The sequence below is a fragment of the Neodiprion lecontei genome, chromosome 4 (assembly GCF_021901455.1).
Source record: "Neodiprion lecontei isolate iyNeoLeco1 chromosome 4, iyNeoLeco1.1, whole genome shotgun sequence".
In the NCBI taxonomy this organism is placed as follows: Eukaryota; Metazoa; Arthropoda; class Insecta; order Hymenoptera; family Diprionidae; genus Neodiprion; species Neodiprion lecontei.
Genome location: NC_060263.1, coordinates 31,037,710 through 31,054,918, shown reverse-complemented (window position 1 = coordinate 31,054,918; position 17,209 = coordinate 31,037,710). Strand labels below are relative to the sequence as shown.

Below are 17,209 nucleotides of genomic sequence, written 5' to 3'. Positions count from 1 at the left end.
ATATCGTTAACTTGTTTCATTTATTGCGATTAACCGTATTGTACAACATAGTTGTATTCAACTACACGAAGAGAAGACGTTTATGGCCCAAATAGGGTCAGGAGATGATTACACAGCAGCCCTGATGATGTCAGAATATTTTTTAACTTTGCTGGCAACACTCATGTCGACATATTTGTCTCCAATAGAAACAACCATGCCTCCAATAATGGCTGGATCAAGTTTAGTTGTAAGAAGAATGGTCTGTCCCTGTTTGAGGAATCCTTTAAGAGTGGCTTCCAATTTGTTCTTGGTCTCTGCGTCTAATGGCTTCGCAGTGGTAACTTCGCAGACTACCTCTCCTCGGTTTGCTGCCATGATAACTTTGAAGGCATGGACAACCCCATTAATGTTCTTCAGGCGCCCATTCTCCGCAAGTAAAGATAATAAATTGGTGGTGGCCTGGTTTAGACTAGCTTTAGTACCAACAGCCTTCAGAGCATCGACCTTAATACTACGCTTGATAGTTGGGTCCTTCACGAACTCAGCCAGTCTTACATCTGTCCTCAACAAGCCCTGTAAATCATTTGAAGTTGGTGATCAATACTAATTTTGTGGAAAATAGCGTTTTAGTGACAGTAGCTGACAGAAAAAGAATATCAAACAGAATATGTAAGCATACCTGAAATTTGATCAGGTCCTTTTCCACAGCATCCAAAGACTTCTGCTTTGAGGCGGCAGAGAAGAGTGCAGTGGCATATCGTCCATCCAGTCCAAACACCTGTACTGGAGGCTGCGGAGAATGAAATTTTATATATTTAGCTGCTTCAGATTGCTTTTTTCTTCACGAGAATAACAATGGTTGCAACACTTTTTCTAAGAGGGCACAATCTTAAACTTTGACAGAACTATGGGCAAAGGTCGACTTGATAATTGTGTATTTTCTTACGCAGTGTCGCTATATTTTCCAACAAATTTGGAATATACACACTTGCACGCTGAGCAATTTTGCTGTTAAAATTAATATGAATCTAAGTATTCTTTATTTTATTAATTCTGCAACTGACTTAGTTCTCCCAATTAGCAGCTGACGTTTTTACACCTCGCATGACAGTATTGTTGCTATAATTCTATCAAATATCAGAATAAATAAGTGAAATGCATACTTGGATTTATTGTGAGGGGTAACAAATTACACACAGGTTCTAGTGCGATAATTTGTAATAAAATTATATGTTTGTACTTTAATCATTTTGTGTAGTGAGTGGGGTTACATAATAAGGATAAAAAATTTTTGAAAGAATAGTTTACCTTGACCATCTGCTGTTGCACAGCAGTGGAAGAAAATGCCCTCGCCTGGAATTATAATTCAAAACTCAATTGCAATAAAAAACATAATACAGATAATATTTTTAGGGGTGCAGACGACATTGAATGTGGCACCCGCGATGAGCAGACAGTTACGTCGATGTGAATATATTTTGGGTAAATTGCATTGCTATGTAGAATCGTTACGAAAGGAAACAAATGTTTGTTTTCTCAAAAGTACAAATAATATTGTTCTCAGTTTGCGACATTGGTTAATAAATGTGCGCTTACGATGATGTTCATCCTGCTGGCCGCCATTTTGAAGATTTGAGACAGACAGAGTCCGGTGTGAACTGTGAAGTTGCGTGGCTTACGTAACAGCCCAGCGTAAAGGCCAATGCACATAGAATTCCATAAGCCATAAGCAAAATTTCATGAGGCGTAGAACGTGTGTAGTTGGAAAAGTCCAACAAATAATGCGCATGATCCATGGCTCATGCACCCTAGCGGAATCATGAAGACTAGTAGTTTTCATGAGCGGAATAAACAATTTAAACTGATGCCGTTCACAGAATATGAGACTTTTAAATATTAAAATGCAAGTTCTTGTGATCGATTCTGAAACTAGAGATCCTTTAGTAGAACCACAGGCGCGTCGTCATAGCAAATCTCCATGTAATTATCTCTATAATTACCTGACCGATCAACGTTCTTCAACATTAATGTCATTAGCATGTGAAATTAAGAAGACGAAGTGCTTTGGCTCAGTCTACAGTTCGAAACCCAGCAGCTGAACCACGTACATGAACTTGGCTCGCCAATTGTCGAAAATGTGAATTCAGACTATTGCATAATTTGCCGTTAATCATCCGTAAATTAGTCGCGCGATGCTCGCTGTGCGTTATTTTGGTAGTTGGCGGGCTGAATTCTTGAAAAATCAGAACGCCATCCGCTTTTTTTTTTTTGAAAATTGAGTGCGACAAAAAAAAATTTAACGACTAATTTGCAGCTTATTTACGGCAAATTATCAACCAAATCAGAATTACGCATGATGCTCGCTGTGCGTTTTTTTGGTAGATGGCGCGCCAAGTTTTTGAAAAGTTAGCATGCCATCCGCTTTTTTCTGAAAATTGAGTGCGACAAAAAAATAAGTCGCGCGACTAATTTACGGATAATTAACGGCAAATTATGCAATAGTCTGAATTCACATTTTCGACAATTGGCGAGCCACGTTAATGTACGTGGCTGAAATGTACGTGGCTGAACCATTATCTCCTCATTTACGTTGTGGTCATAAATAGTAGCGCTTGATCGTTAATCGAAATGATCTTAGAACTTGTCGGTTTGTTAGCTTCCAGTTATTATCTCTTTCATTTCATTGCACAAGTTTTTTTGGATTGTGATTTACATTTGGCGTACAAAGAAAAATATGGGAAACCCATTGGTAAGAAAATGATCAAATAATTTAGTGTGGCACATCTTATTGGTGGTTAGTTGTACATGAATATAATGATTGTATTCAACATTCGTTGCAGACTATTGCTAAATGCTAAGATGTTATTCACAGTTAACTTTACTTTGTAACTGAATGGTAGTTGTTCCAAAAAATATCAATATTTAAATATCATGAAATATATCTCTGGCTCTAGATACGCTACGAAACAAAGTTGTATGGATAACAGGTGCATCCAGTGGAATAGGAGAACATCTAGCCTATGTCCTTGCAAGTGCTGGTTGCAAGTTGATATTATCAGCCCGTAGAGAAGTTGAATTATTAAGAGTCAAAGAAAGATGTATAGCAGGTATGAAATTATTGTCATTACAGTTATAGTATGGATTCAAAGAACTTGAACGGAACTATTCCTAGCAACTTTCTGATCACACAAATAGTTTCAATGTCAAAGTGTGTAGAGAATAATAGTTTACTAGTTCACGATAATTCTTGTTTTCTGTAATAAGATCTTTCGAATTTATTTCAATTTAGATTAATTTATTTTTTGTAATTGGTATCCTTTCATCTTACCCATATTTTTAATTACAAGGCTCAAGTTAGTAACGTTAGTATATCGAAATGTTGAAACAAAAAATTACTACTTTGCAACTGTGGAATAAGTGAAGAAGAATTTAAAAAATTTGAATTTGTTGATGCTGTATCAACAGTTTGATAATTTTCAGGATATCCTGATGTTGCAAAATAATCACTTTCTTAAGATGTGTCATTACAATAACGTTACAAACTTCAGCCTGATTTTTAATTATGAGCGTAACTGTCAGAACTCAAATTATAACATAGGCGATGACAGCGCAGATAAAAAGATTTTTTAATTGTCTTTTCAACAAGTATTCTAACAAATAGGTCATCACTGCAAATGCAGTCAAAAATGAGTTGTTTTTTATTATGTCATTTCCTAATATGAAATTGTCTTGTTTGAGAGACTATCAATTTTATGTTTTACAGGAAATAAGCTATTGACAGCAGATGATGTGGAAGTTCTAGTACTGGACGTTGTTGCTATTGAAACACACGAAGAGGCATTTAAGCACGTCATTAATAAGTTTGGCAAAGTAATGTAACAACAATCTACATGTACTTATATTATAGAGTATAAACATTTATTCTTAATTATCACACATTTAAGATCTGAGTAAATGCATGTTTTAAGCGATCGATTTTTGATATTTAAATAATTGATTTGTATTTCTGATTTGACAGGCTGCTATTATTTTGAATTGATCACCAATCATAAATATTAAACGTATTCATATCAAATCTGATTTGGTAAATCGCATAAGTAGTATCGATTCATTTCCGTTGATTAATACAAGTTTAAAAAATTTTATGTGTTTGGTTAAAAAAAATGAAATCATATAAATTCAGCATAGTTTTAAAGTAGTTTTATTTGAATCAATTCACTGTTTAGAAGTGATATGAAGTCATAAATTGAATAGTAACATTAATCTTAAAGGGGGGCTATAGTCAATTTCGATGCTATGGTATATAACTCGAATCATTCAAGTCCACATATCTCAAACGTAAAAAACGGAATAAAAGCCTCATAATACATCCAATTCTGAACAAAACTACTCCAACACATTTTCATTTAACGTAAAAATAATGAAATGGCATGATTTGTACGAATGTACTATCGCGATTTCGTTTTACAATGGATAATTCGAGATATATACAACAACGTCGAAATCGACTAGACGCCCCCTTGATGACCTTTAATTATACAATTTCTTTTGCTCCGTTCAGCTGGATATTCTAGTGAATAATGCAGGAAGAACACAAAGAGCTTTGTGGGCAGAAATAGAAATAGATGTGGATCGTCAAATGTTTGAATTAAATGTATTCGGAACGATTTCCCTGAGTCGCATAGCAATGAAATACTTTTCAAAAAGAGGTGAAGGTCATATAGCAGTGACTTCAAGTTTGGCAGGTGTTATGAGTGTACCTTTTTCTGCTACCTATACCGCAACAAAACATGCACTACATGTAAGTGACTTATCATAATAAGCTGTAGTTTTCAGTTTGATGTACACTAGATATTGCCTAACAGAGTTGATCATATTATTGTATCAAACTTTACCGCACATTTTATTTAAATTTCTCATAATAACTTCAGGGATATTTTGGTGCTTTGAGGCTGGAAACCTTTGGACAGAATACCAAAATAACCATTTTCTGTCCTGGTCCGACACAAACACCTTTCTTAGCAGAGTCTTTTACTGGAAAAAGTGGAGAAGTATGGACGACGTGTTTCCAAAAGTCATTACAATCCATCTGTTATGGTTTAAAATCTATTAGTAGGATTGTGTAGTATCGACAACAGGAAATGACCGAAAATTCGGGTTTATCTAAATTAAATTTTACAGAAACTAGGAGAAGAAACAGCCGTATCTGATGCAAAAATGAGTTCAGAACGTTGTGCCAATTTATTTGCAGTGGCATTGGCTAATGAAATTTATGAAGCTTGGGCTGCTTACCCTAAAGTAATGTTATTGGTACATATTTGCGCCTACTATCCCAATATATTGAACTTGTAAGTATATTTTAAATTATTGATTAATTACCACACCATATTTTGCTATAGTAATGTGTAGTAATCAGTAGTATTACTGTTTCGTTTTTTTATTTAGGTTACCCAAGTTTATATCATCGAAGAAGTTTCTTGACATGCGAGACTCTAAGCAAGTACTAAAAACAGAGTGAAGATAATATCTATTTTTCGAGGACTAATTTTAATTCTACCATAATACAGTCAAGTACCATTAGAGTCCATCAGTTATGGATCCTTTTTGACTTTTGCGAATATCTCCAATTTTTGCACCTTTGCTTTTATACCAGAAGATAAGTTCCCTTTCCCATTCAGTGCTACTGAAATCTTTTATGGTAGTAGTCATTATAAGTTATTATATTGAATGGGGAGAAGAAAGATGGTTTTTAAACAGACATTTTATTTACCACATCTATCCAATATTGTTGTTACTATGAGATGTTTATTAAATTTTGTACATTATACTGTGGTAATCTTAAATATATAATTTGGTAAAGTTAACCTTCGTTCAATTTTTCAGTTGATTGTTTATTTTTTTTCTTGCTTCTTTACCACGTAATATCGCAGTTTTGAATAGTCTACAATAGAGTTCAATCGCCACAGGTGTATCATCATTTCCAGGAACAGGGTAAGTGATGAGGTTTGGATTACAATTTGTATCGACAATGCCTACAGTAGGGATGCACATTTTAGCCGCATCTCGAACAGCGGTATGTTGATTTAATACGTTATTCAAAGTATTTAGGAATATGCATAAATCGGGTAGACGTGTCGCGTCGCCAAACTGTTTATCAGCGTTGGTAAATATTCCACCCCTCCAAAATCTTGTGTGAGAATATTCCCCGCATTCTTTAGCAGTTTTATCAACGAGATGCGCGTTTTGCGTATTTCTACAAAAAAAAACAATTATACCACCGTTAAATGCTATGTGGGCAGTGAAATTGAGGGCTCGTCGTAGATGGTCAGCTGTTATATCGAGATCAAATATCAAATGGTCCAAGCGAGATCCGAACAGGTAAGGACGCATATGATCGTCTAAAGAGCCAAGTTTATGACCATAGTGCACTCTTGCTTTGAATAAGTCTTGAACTGTAAAAAGTTTATGAACTCCAAAGAAATCTGGATGTTGTAGTGGATCTATTGACGGGACGTCAGTTCCTAGAAGAAAAAAAGACCGTTATCGAAGAACGTAGATCTGTGTGCCAAGTGTTATGGCTATTCATGGAGTTGACGGGTTTAGAAAACTTGGAAATCTCACTGTAAGCAGAATCCCAACCTGTTTTCTTAACCTATACAATGACTGAGAAATAGCCATTTACGACGGGAGGGAAGGAATTCGAGCCAACTAAACTTGAAAAGTTTCAGGCAAATCGGTGCAAAAAAGTGCTAAGCCGCTGGACATGGCAGGTTTAATTGATAATCAAAGTATTTGTTTAAAGACATCCCCACCTTCTTTTGAAACAATTTGAGGTTGTGATTGAGTTGCTAAATTCCTCAATTTCTGTGAAAACACCCTTGACGTCCGGAAGCGGCAACCCATATTTAGCACTGCAAAAAAAAGCGTGAGACACGTACGCTCTAAAACAAAATTTAACTGATCAATTTCTAAAAAACATACTTTTCGAAAAAAGCGTCTGCCCTAACACAGAAGCAGCCATTTTTCTACACCACACTATTTATTTTATCGAGATTCGAGAATCGCGGTATGAAAAGTGATGAAAAGTATGAAATATACTTTTGGTAGGCGGCCGCCTGGTGGCCAAGAACAAACTCACAACCACACCGGAAATAACGCCATGCCGTGTTGGCCTGGCAAGACGAATTTGGCATATCAGTGTTTGTACAAAATAATACAAATATTAAGATAATTGAATTTTGCATTAATTGTGTGAATTAAGACGGCAGGATGGTGTTAGCAGACTTGGGGCGTAAAATAACGTCCGCCCTGCGGTCGCTCAGCAATGCCACCGTCATTAACGAAGAGGTGAGGAAAACGATGTAAACAGATGGAAAGGCATTTAAAAACCCGTCGCATATTAAAAGCAAATACTGTTTATAACTATTCCCACCTCGTGTGATTGTTATGATTAATTTGTATCAAGATCATTGCAGAACATCGCAATTCCTGTTCTTATTAAAATACGTACATTTTTCTATCAATAACCAACCTAACCTAACCTGACTTTTCAACACACAATTGCACGCAATTACGTGATTTTTTTTTCGTTGAAATTCATCTTCGATCAATCGAATTTCAATGTCAATAGTATTCTATTGCAGAATTTAAATTATTGATTGTCGTCGATTTTGATATCACTGTAATTTCAGTAAATTAAGTCAATTTCAGTTCCACATCAATTTTTGGTTCGATGGTGAGAATGTGGTTGAGAAACATTGACCTTGTTTCAAATTTGATATTGTTAATGAAGAAATAAATATTAATTTTTGTATCAGTTATTAGCAAATTCGGAAATTTTTTTATTTTTATATTCATATCAAAGAAACTTCGGAAAAAATGGTGTAAACCCGTTTTTACAGGTGCTGAATTCTATGCTAAAAGAAATATGTGCGGCGTTACTTGAAGCTGATGTCAACATTAGATTAGTGAAGAAATTGCGTGAGAATGTTCGTGCGGTCATTGACTTTGATGACATGGCCGGCGGTCTCAATAAGCGGAGGATGATCCAAAGCGCTGTCTTTAAAGAGCTTGTTAAAGTACGTTTTTTTTATCACGATTAATTCTATTACCGCCGTGATTTTGATAGTCATTTTATTATTGCAGCTAGTGGATCCAGGCGTGAAAGCTTATCAGCCTGTAAAAGGACGGCCTAATGTGATAATGTTCGTAGGTTTACAGGGTTCGGGTAAAACGACGACGTGTACAAAACTTGCCTACCATTATCTAAAAAAGAATTGGAAATCCTGCTTAGTTTGTGCTGACACTTTCCGTGCTGGTGCATATGATCAAATCAAACAGAACGCAACAAAAGCTAGGATACCATTTTATGGAAGGTAACTTATTTTGAAACAAGTTAAGGAATCTTAAAGCTGAAATATTGTGTTGGTTATAGTAATTGAGATGATGAATATAAACATCTAATTGTATATCATAATTTATGTGCAAACTTGAAATTTAGTTACTCATAGAATAGTTACTCGACTGTAATGGAAAATGTTTTTTTCTGACTGGTTTTCAATTAATAATTTTCATTGAAAATATTGCACTACTTTCAGAGTAGAAAATTAGTTTGGAAAAATTCCATCTAAATTTTTGAGTGCAGTTTTGAATTAATCTTTATAGTAATAGATTCAGCTCTAGTAAGTATTAAGCAAGCATAGCTTTTAAAAACACATTACGAAATATGAACGTCTGTGATGTTAAGCTTCATTGCGCTCGCATTATTGGTTCGGGTATGTATTTACATTGCTGTCATCACAGTTATACAGAGATAGATCCTGCAGTCATAGCAGCAGATGGTGTGGAGATGTTTAAAAAGGAGGGATACGAAATAATTATAGTGGATACAAGCGGTAGACACAAGCAAGAGGAATCGCTATTTGAAGAGATGTTGCAAGTGTCAAATGCAGTGGTAGGTTTGAATGAGTTGTCAGCGGAACTCAATTCTTCAGAATTATTCAGATTGTGATTGCTTTATGCTATTTTATCATAGTCGATTAGAAACCTTCGCAATAATTTGACGTTCACTCAATTTCAACCCAAAACTATAGAAGAAGTTCATTTTGTTGCACTAAAATTGCAAATAACTTTGCATTACCGATTTCGTGAACAGATTGATCACATGATCCATTTCGATTCAACATCAATTTATTTCAGAAACCAGACAATATAATATTCGTGATGGATGCAACAATAGGTCAGGCTTGTGAGAGTCAAGCAAAGGCTTTCAAGGACCGTGTGAACGTTGGTTCTGTTATCATTACTAAATTGGATGGCCATGCCAAAGGTGGTGGTGCACTTTCAGCGTAAGTATTCATTGGAGCCAATTTTGAGCTGATATACTTCAGTAAACGATTTGATATTATACGATTCACTTGCTTATATTTATATTCTTTATTAGTGTTGCTGCTACTCAAAGTCCCGTCATATTTGTGGGTACCGGTGAGCACATAGATGACCTTGAGCCTTTCAAAACAAAACCCTTCATTAGCAAGCTTTTGGGAATGGGAGATATTGAAGGGTTGATTGATAAAGTTAACGAGCTCAATTTGGATGATAACGAAGAACTACTTGAAAAAATAAAACACGGCCAATTCACTATGAGGGATATGTACGAACAGTTCCAAAACATCATGAAAATGGGGCCCTTCTCTCAAATCATGGTAATTATATGTGACTCCTGGTATAGATAGCAAAAAACTATTTGGTATCAGTTGTTACCAAATAAGTTTCAGGATGTAATTAGTTTGGACAGATTATTAAGCATATATATTTTAAACGATATTCATATTTTGTGCCATTGGCTAACAGGGAATGATTCCTGGCTTCAGCCAAGACTTCATGTCGAAAGGTACAGAACAAGAATCCATGGCTAGATTGAAGCGCCTTATGACAATCATGGATAGTATGAATGACGGTGGTACGTGTAAAACATTACAGATATTATTCATAACTAAATCCTGCTTCTTTAGATTGATGTTCTATTCGCCACTTGAAATAATATGAATATGTAGAATTCAATCGACTTTTGTAGAGCTAGACAACAGAGACGGGGCCAAGTTATTTAGCAAACAACCAGGAAGAGTTGTGAGGGTAGCCCAAGGATCAGGTGTAACTGAAAAGGAAGTAAAAGATTTAATAGGACAGTACACGAAGTTTGCCGCAGTGGTGAAGAAAATGGGTGGTATAAAAGGTCTGTTCAAGGGCGGTGACATGACTAAGAATGTGAATCCTACTCAAATGGCAAAGCTCAATCAGCAAATGGCAAAAATGATGGATCCACGAGTCTTACAACAAATGGGTGGGTAGAAATTTACCGGTGTAACGAATTATGATTTGTGTATCTTTAAGGTAGCCTCGACCTCTTACCACAGCTTTCAACTGTAATTTATCGTCACAAATATATAAAATCTGTTGTGTAGGTGGAATGTCAGGGCTGCAAAACATGATGAGACAACTTCAGCAAGGTGCTGCTGGCGGACTAGGCAACTTGATGGGTGGTTTTGGAGGTAAATCCTGAGACGAAGAATCGGGCGACACTAATGAGTCGCGCGATTATCGCTCCCACCCACAGCACACTAGGAGACATCAACGAAATTAAGTATCACTTTTTATTATTGCGGAGAATTCTGTCTCTGTTCCCTCCCTCACCTTATTTGTCAGATTTTGGAATTTCTAAAAATATATTTACAGTTTTATTTTCTCTTAAGTTGTTCAGAGAATCTTTATTTTTTTACTGTATTTATAATACTGGGCTTCTGTCCAAAAGTTGAACATTTAATTCAGTTTTCACGGTGTAAGCACCGAGGAATCAGAAAGGCAGGCGTGCTGTACATTTTTTTATCTTTTGGAGAAATTAGCTATTTATTTCATGCATATTCCAGCATATTTACTGCTTTCTTGATGAACTCCGTATTTGACAGGTGCACTAGTTCTTTCTCCATGCTTCACGTTCATGCTAAAAAGCAGATTTGTAACAAATATGTATGAACTCGAAATACCAAGTGAAATTTCCTATTCAAAGCTTTCAAGTCTTAATACGAAAATAAATAAGTTTCATGTGCTACAACTGCCGTACATTCAGAACTAGGACTGATTCTGTAACGAAAGATTAATTTTTTACCGTAACTACGGCATACAATATTTGAGATTTGTATGTGAAAATAAGGTAGGTGAGAGTAGAGAAGATTACAATAACGATTACGAGATTTATTAACATGGTAGATACGGTATGCATTTGACCTCGTACTATGAAAATACGATGTTTTTGTAAATAAATTATTGTATAACATTTTTCCGACTTGCATTCCTTATTGAACAATGAATCCTGTCCTTCACACTCAGTTTCATAAATTTTCATCGCAGCACAAGCCCAAAACTTTCTAATTTTAGATCTGACTAACCCCCAACAATGCATGATAAATTACGTTCTGTACCAATAAATATATAAAATAAGAAGTTCTTTTTCGTGGCACGGAATTTGATCACGAGAAATAAATTTTTATGCCAATAGTGAATTGTACATACAGAGACATGACTATATAATAAATTTGTAGGACGAGATATTTCTTTTATTATCGATTATGACTTAATTTTTTCTACAACATTGCCTGCTTCGTACTGAGTTTATCATTAATTATCAATTGCATAAAACCTCATCACATCCGCCGCAATGATTGCTGTTTGAAAAAAAGGTTTTCAAACGATAGAATCGATTGTCGATATACACGTGATGTGAGAATGATCGCCACCGGCAAGTATCGAGCTTACGGTAAGAAAAAAGAAAAGTAAAAAGTAACGATAATCAGAAAAAGAATGGTAAGAAAGAAACTGGTTTTATTCAGTTTCGAATGGTGGCACACCTGGGCAAGGTCGGTCGGAAACTCGTGCTACCTGGCAGTACTTCACGGTACTACAGAGAGAACGAAGGTTGCGTGTAGGTTATGTTGTTTAGTGTTGGTGCACGGTGAATTGTGGTGGTTTAAAATACCGCATTGCGCGTGGTTATTGGATATAAAGGAGCGCTAAAAGCCGTGAGTAACAAAATTCCATAATAAAACTATCAACTTTTTCATCAATCGAACGAAAAGCGATCGGGACAGGTGTGTCCCAGGTCGCGGTGTCGTCTATGGGACTACACCTCGAGACTCTCGAGCCGATCGGTGCTCACCAGAGCATTTTTTCCCTTTTTCATCACGCCGAGTACGCTGGCTTGCCTGCAACAAAGGCCGCCTTCTTCGACGGCGTCGCGCCGTCGTTATTATGTACCGAATAATCCAGCTTCCACGACGCGTCGTGGCGGGCTTGCTATTTTTTTTATCATCACCCACGTTTCGCAGAGGCGGTAACGAGGAGGCGACAGGTGGCGATGTCGTCGATTTGCAATTACATTCCTCAATCCTTGAGACCGGCAATGAATTTTGCTCTGCTTGTTTCATTCCTCGTTCTGCAGCTGTCGTATTAAATACTGTTTCTATGTATGTATCTACTCTTTTTGATCGGTGCGGCCTCACCTGCCAGGTAAAGGCGTCCTCGAGCTTAGATCAATCTTTGGAACGTTGCAGAACATGGGCCTCCGTTTTTTCTCCCATTCTTCAAATATCATCTTTGTTCGCTAAGTTTAAGCGAATTGGTGTTTTTATTTTTCTACGTAGGGAGATTTAACCGACCGTTTTGTAAAGTACATTTGGAATTGTGTAATACCCGCTTGAAGTTTTATGCCCAACTCCCATGGAAATTGTTTTCAATTACTTCCAGCTCTGTTTACGAGGCTTTCAACTTTTATTGAAGAGAAGAAGAAGGAAAGGAAAAAATTTACTTACAAGCTACGAGCCGTGGCCGTGCTGCGTGTATAGCTGAGTAAATTACTCCAAGTGAATATCTTTAAATTTATAATTGTTGTGAACCTGATGCGGTTGAACAATATTTATTTACCCTAAAACCATGAAGATCCTGTGTGCGTATAATGTCCTCGATCTCGTCAATTTTTGCTGCTTATTATCAAACTCTCATATGTCCACTCGTAGTTTCTAGCAGAGGCTTGTCGAATTATGTAATAGAAGAAACTACTCCTTAATCCGTAAATCCTGACTTATTACAAGTTTCTCAACATTTTAATGCTGCCACTGTTGCCTCACGATAATTTTGCCTAATTGAACACTGTTGTGTTTTCGGAAGTGCATGCTTCAATATAAATGTATATAAAGTACCGTTTGACGGAACTTGTTTTGCGTTGTTAAATTGATGAGACTTAGCTGAGCTAAGTAGCGAACGGTCACCGGTCGTAAATTCAGCGATTTGCAGGACTGGTGTAAGAATTATGTACACCTGGTTTATGCATTATAAACAAATTGGTAGAAATATTTATGCAGTTATGTAGGGATGATGACTTAAGAGACTTCATTCCTGCGGTAATAGAATTGCAAATACGTACTTCAAGGCGAGCCTTGACAGCCGCCCACTCGCCCACGTCTCATGAATAGCAGCGCATGGTTCTCATTGATACGCCAAGTAAGAGAAACCAAAACAATAACAGCGACACGGTACATCGGTATTGTGAAAATAAGCCGGGGGAAGCTCCAATAACAGGGCAAAAAGAAAAACCGGCTCTTTCCGAGGAAAGTCGCGTCCATCTTTTTTCGTCCCGCCGTGGGAATCCTCAGACCCTAAGACCGTAGTAAGTTGTCGTCGCATCTGTTACTTGAGACGTCCGGCTGGATATTCGCGACGTTAAAACGGAGCCCTTGAGTCTTCAAGAGGACCGCAGCAGGCAGGTACCGGTTATTTCAATGAAAATTGTCCGTGGGTTTTTGGACAGAAGCAACGAGATCCTTTATCCAGATCTTTGGAATCCATTTTTGACAGATTCTGATTGGAGTTGCCGCTTCGGTTTACTTCTGGCTTTTTATTATACGTGTCTCAAAATCGCGGAGTGTATTTATTCGGAATACAGGTCTACGCGTATTGGCACTATTAAACTGTGTCTCCAGACGCGGCGCCTCCCTCTTCCCGGGGGATTTTCTTCTCCGGTTTCTAATATCGGGCCCCAGCAATTCTCCTACATCTCGTTCTCGCTCTTGCAGCCTTTCTCCGTCGGTCATCGCTGACCGTAAATTAAACACGAAGGCGTCTCATGCGTTATAAATTAAGAGGATTTTTTTATTCACTGACAGATTTCGCCTAGGTGTGCGCAGTTCAGATGATAAAGCGTCATATGGTTTTATGGTTACTAGCACCAACTTGATATTGGACGACGATGAATTTTAACTCTGTCTCCGAGAGAATCCTATGAGCACGAGTAGAATCATCGCGGCAATTCTACTTTACAATAATACGATCTCCGGTTATTTCTTCCGACATGCACGCATGGCCGTCGATGTGTCGTCAAGCTCTGATTCTTTCGTCTTTACAACGTAGTCGTGTAACCTGCAGCTCTATATCTCGGTAACACTTCAATTTATATACTCCGCAAAGTTTTAATAATCATACGCGGTGCTCTAGCGAGTTTCTTGAATTTTAATTCAGTGTAGAATGGTGCATACGCAATGTGTACTTTGAAACTGTAAACTGCAAGATCTGGATCAATTTTCGTATTATTTACTCTCGGTCCTTTTCAACATAATGAAAAAACGTGCAATGAGATACAGTTGGAACACCATGGTGGAGTAGATAATCCATTGTCCTGTTATAAATTCATCAGAGATTACTTTTACGTTTACTTATCTATCGGATCTTGAAGTACATGGAAGGCGATTTGATTAGGAGTCTGGAACCTTCGAAAATTATAAGATTTGACCAGGGACTCTGGGGTTTCTTACCGCATATGACTGAGAGCGAACATTACGCGGGGGCATGGACCTTCGTTGTGCGTGGGTGGTTGAGGCTGCTGTGTGGACGTGGCTGTGTTTACTTTCCAACGTGTGGCATGAATGAGACGAGTCAAGTGGTCGGACGGCACTTCTTTCTGTACAAAAATACCTTATAATACATCGTATATTCGTACTACGACGCATGTACATTATTTTCTATAACCGGTAGTATAGACTTTTCCATCAGCACTGTGTGAAAATTATAGTTCCGAAGAGCAACAAATTAACTGGACTTATTCCCTGTAATTTGCTTTCCGACGAAAGTGATCATTTCGTACAAAGCTTATCGCCGAATAACGTTTCAATGTATTGGTATATAAATCATCGGCTCTATAAAATTATTAATTACTATATTACATTATTGGAGTTAAATTTGGGTGTATAAATTGCTGCGAGCAGGGGCAGTGAAGTGAGGCGGCCTTGAACGAACCGGAATTGCAGTGTTTAGCGATATTTGAAGAACCGGAAACAGGAGTAAACTCGCGTATATTGTTCAGCCGCCAACAGACGCCTGGCTGAATAATTGTCGGCGCTATCTTGGCAAATCAGGATTGTAATATACTTCCAATGATAAATGTTGACGGAGTCGTAATGACTCAGATATGGCCGCGATTCCGCGCTGGTAAAAAAACTACACCCAAGATTCAGTTTCTGGGATAAGTATTAAACAACTTCCTTTACTCTGAGGTATTCATGTATAATGGGTATCGCTTCCTTTGCACAATTTTGGTAAGAGTCGCAGAGTTCCGTTAGGTATCCGATTTTCGTAATCACCGACTACAACCTTCATTCATAGAAATTCCTTTGACCTTTATTTAGCGCGCCAACGTATCGGCGAATGATCTACTTCAAAGTCGTTAGATCGCTAACAAACCAGAGACATTTTTTTCTACAAATTTATATGGGTACATTTCGTTTGCAATACAATGAGAAGATAATTTGTCGATGCATTCGCTCCTGCGGATTCAATTCAACCTCAACGCTCGTATAAGTAGCACATCGGTACACGTATGCAATATTCCGGTAAAACGTGGCATTCCTCGTGGGCTTGATTCCCAGGACTTGCGGAATTCTTGGCTTGGGATACGAAAGCAATCGAAGGAAATGTGCATTTAATTTGCGAACTTGAATCGAATAGCTTATAATTGTATTATTGTCGTAGCTGGCGTTACACGTGTACGTTAACCCCTCGATTCCCAACAACCGTGTAGCGTGAAACGAGGGCGATAATAAGACGCTAGTACAGCTGCTAATGGCGGTTTCACAGGGACTATTGATCTTGTAATTAGCGCGGGAAGTAGAGAACCTCGCTTGGCCGAAGGCGGTGCATGATTTCTCGAAGATGTATGCAGTTTTCGTAATGGAGGAGGAGATACCGACGCTTTCGTGCGGCATGATCTATATAAGCTGGCCAAACGCATCATAGACGTAAGTGCTTGAATCCTATCGCCGTTACACCGACGATGCTTTTGAATTGAACAACCTCAACAAGCGTTCAACATGCAGCGCGCCAAGGATTTTATCATGTTAGATCTTATCACCGGTAGGCCTCTGGATCGGGTGGAACAGCCAATGAATAATGCCAACCTGCTGGATCAGCCTCGGCGTGGTTGCACGACTACCACGAACGTCTGGATCGGTCCAAACAACTTTCCATTTCAACTTTGCGTCTTCTGTAACGATTTTCTTCTTTCCGGGTCTTGAGTCCTTGCTTCACAGTAATTGTTCTCCAGCGATCACTAGACTCATCGCGGTCGACTGAAGCTCATTCTGTTTTATTGGTTGGTATATAGAGTGTATATCGGTGTATCTGATAGTAAGTGTGGCGCGTAAGCAGGTGCTGCGGGCAAGACTCTCGTCAATTCGGAATTCTTTATTCGCTTTGATAATATTGGCAGAAGCTACTTCAATAAATCCGATCATACGAGTTATTGTACTACGATTGGATGCTTTTCGTGTTACTAATAACGTGCCCTAGTGAGAATTTAGGCATTTGATTTCTTTCTTCAGAAAAATATGTGTTTTTATAATGCTTTGCTAACGCGATGTCGGGGTAGAAGAGAAGCACACCGACAAATCTAATCACCTAAACAACGACTTTTTCTTCGAAATCAATGATGACACGAATTTAGTGCTCTTTGGGTGCTAACTATTTCTTTATCAAGAATCAATCTTTCATTAAATTCGCCAGCCTAGGACCAATAATCTGTCGCAAAAGTGCGACCAGCTTGACATCCTCTGCAGGCGATTGGTTTTTTTTTTTTACGGGTTGTAATGACTTTAGGTATAGTTTGAGTTTCCCACCCCATCTGCAGCAT

The 17,209-nt window shown here is 37.7% G+C and overlaps 4 protein-coding genes across 5 annotated transcripts; 2 read left to right on the top strand and 2 right to left on the bottom strand.

Moving 5' to 3' along the window:
- Position 1: 1 nt before the first annotated feature.
- On the bottom strand, positions 2 to 1,694 carry LOC107218970 (ATP synthase subunit O, mitochondrial). Its single transcript, XM_015657018.2, has 4 exons — positions 1,579 to 1,694; positions 1,291 to 1,335; positions 662 to 772; positions 2 to 555 (listed from the first exon to the last, which is right to left on the bottom strand). The coding sequence occupies exons 1-4, from the start codon at positions 1,690 to 1,692 to the stop codon at positions 109 to 111; spliced, it is 717 nt and encodes a 238-aa protein (XP_015512504.2). The 5' UTR covers positions 1,693 to 1,694; the 3' UTR covers positions 2 to 108.
- A 174-nt stretch (positions 1,695 to 1,868) lies between these two features.
- LOC107218969 (dehydrogenase/reductase SDR family member 7) lies at positions 1,869 to 5,846 on the top strand. The gene is made up of 8 exons (XM_015657017.2): positions 1,869 to 1,962; positions 2,639 to 2,731; positions 2,937 to 3,089; positions 3,746 to 3,852; positions 4,544 to 4,783; positions 4,914 to 5,033; positions 5,164 to 5,330; positions 5,428 to 5,846. The coding sequence occupies exons 1-8, from the start codon at positions 1,884 to 1,886 to the stop codon at positions 5,498 to 5,500; spliced, it is 1,032 nt and encodes a 343-aa protein (XP_015512503.2). The 5' UTR covers positions 1,869 to 1,883; the 3' UTR covers positions 5,501 to 5,846.
- LOC107218963 (28S ribosomal protein S2, mitochondrial) lies at positions 5,528 to 7,110 on the bottom strand. Of its 2 annotated transcripts, none has more exons than XM_015657012.2 (3): positions 6,964 to 7,110; positions 6,795 to 6,893; positions 5,528 to 6,503 (listed from the first exon to the last, which is right to left on the bottom strand). In XM_015657012.2, the coding sequence occupies exons 1-3, from the start codon at positions 7,001 to 7,003 to the stop codon at positions 5,854 to 5,856; spliced, it is 789 nt and encodes a 262-aa protein (XP_015512498.2). In that variant the 5' UTR covers positions 7,004 to 7,110; the 3' UTR covers positions 5,528 to 5,853. The 2 variants fall into 2 exon arrangements, with proteins under 2 accessions (XP_015512498.2, XP_046594180.1); XM_046738224.1 differs by having other exon boundaries at positions 6,795 to 6,905; positions 6,970 to 7,083.
- Positions 7,111 to 7,129: 19 nt separating this feature from the next.
- LOC107218973 (signal recognition particle 54 kDa protein) lies at positions 7,130 to 11,318 on the top strand. Its single transcript, XM_015657022.2, has 9 exons — positions 7,130 to 7,329; positions 7,884 to 8,060; positions 8,128 to 8,357; positions 8,785 to 8,935; positions 9,181 to 9,329; positions 9,425 to 9,686; positions 9,835 to 9,943; positions 10,058 to 10,324; positions 10,446 to 11,318. Exons 1-9 carry the CDS (start codon positions 7,252 to 7,254, stop codon positions 10,541 to 10,543), a joined length of 1,521 nt encoding a protein of 506 aa, XP_015512508.1. The 5' UTR covers positions 7,130 to 7,251; the 3' UTR covers positions 10,544 to 11,318.
- Positions 11,319 to 17,209: the final 5,891 nt, after the last annotated feature.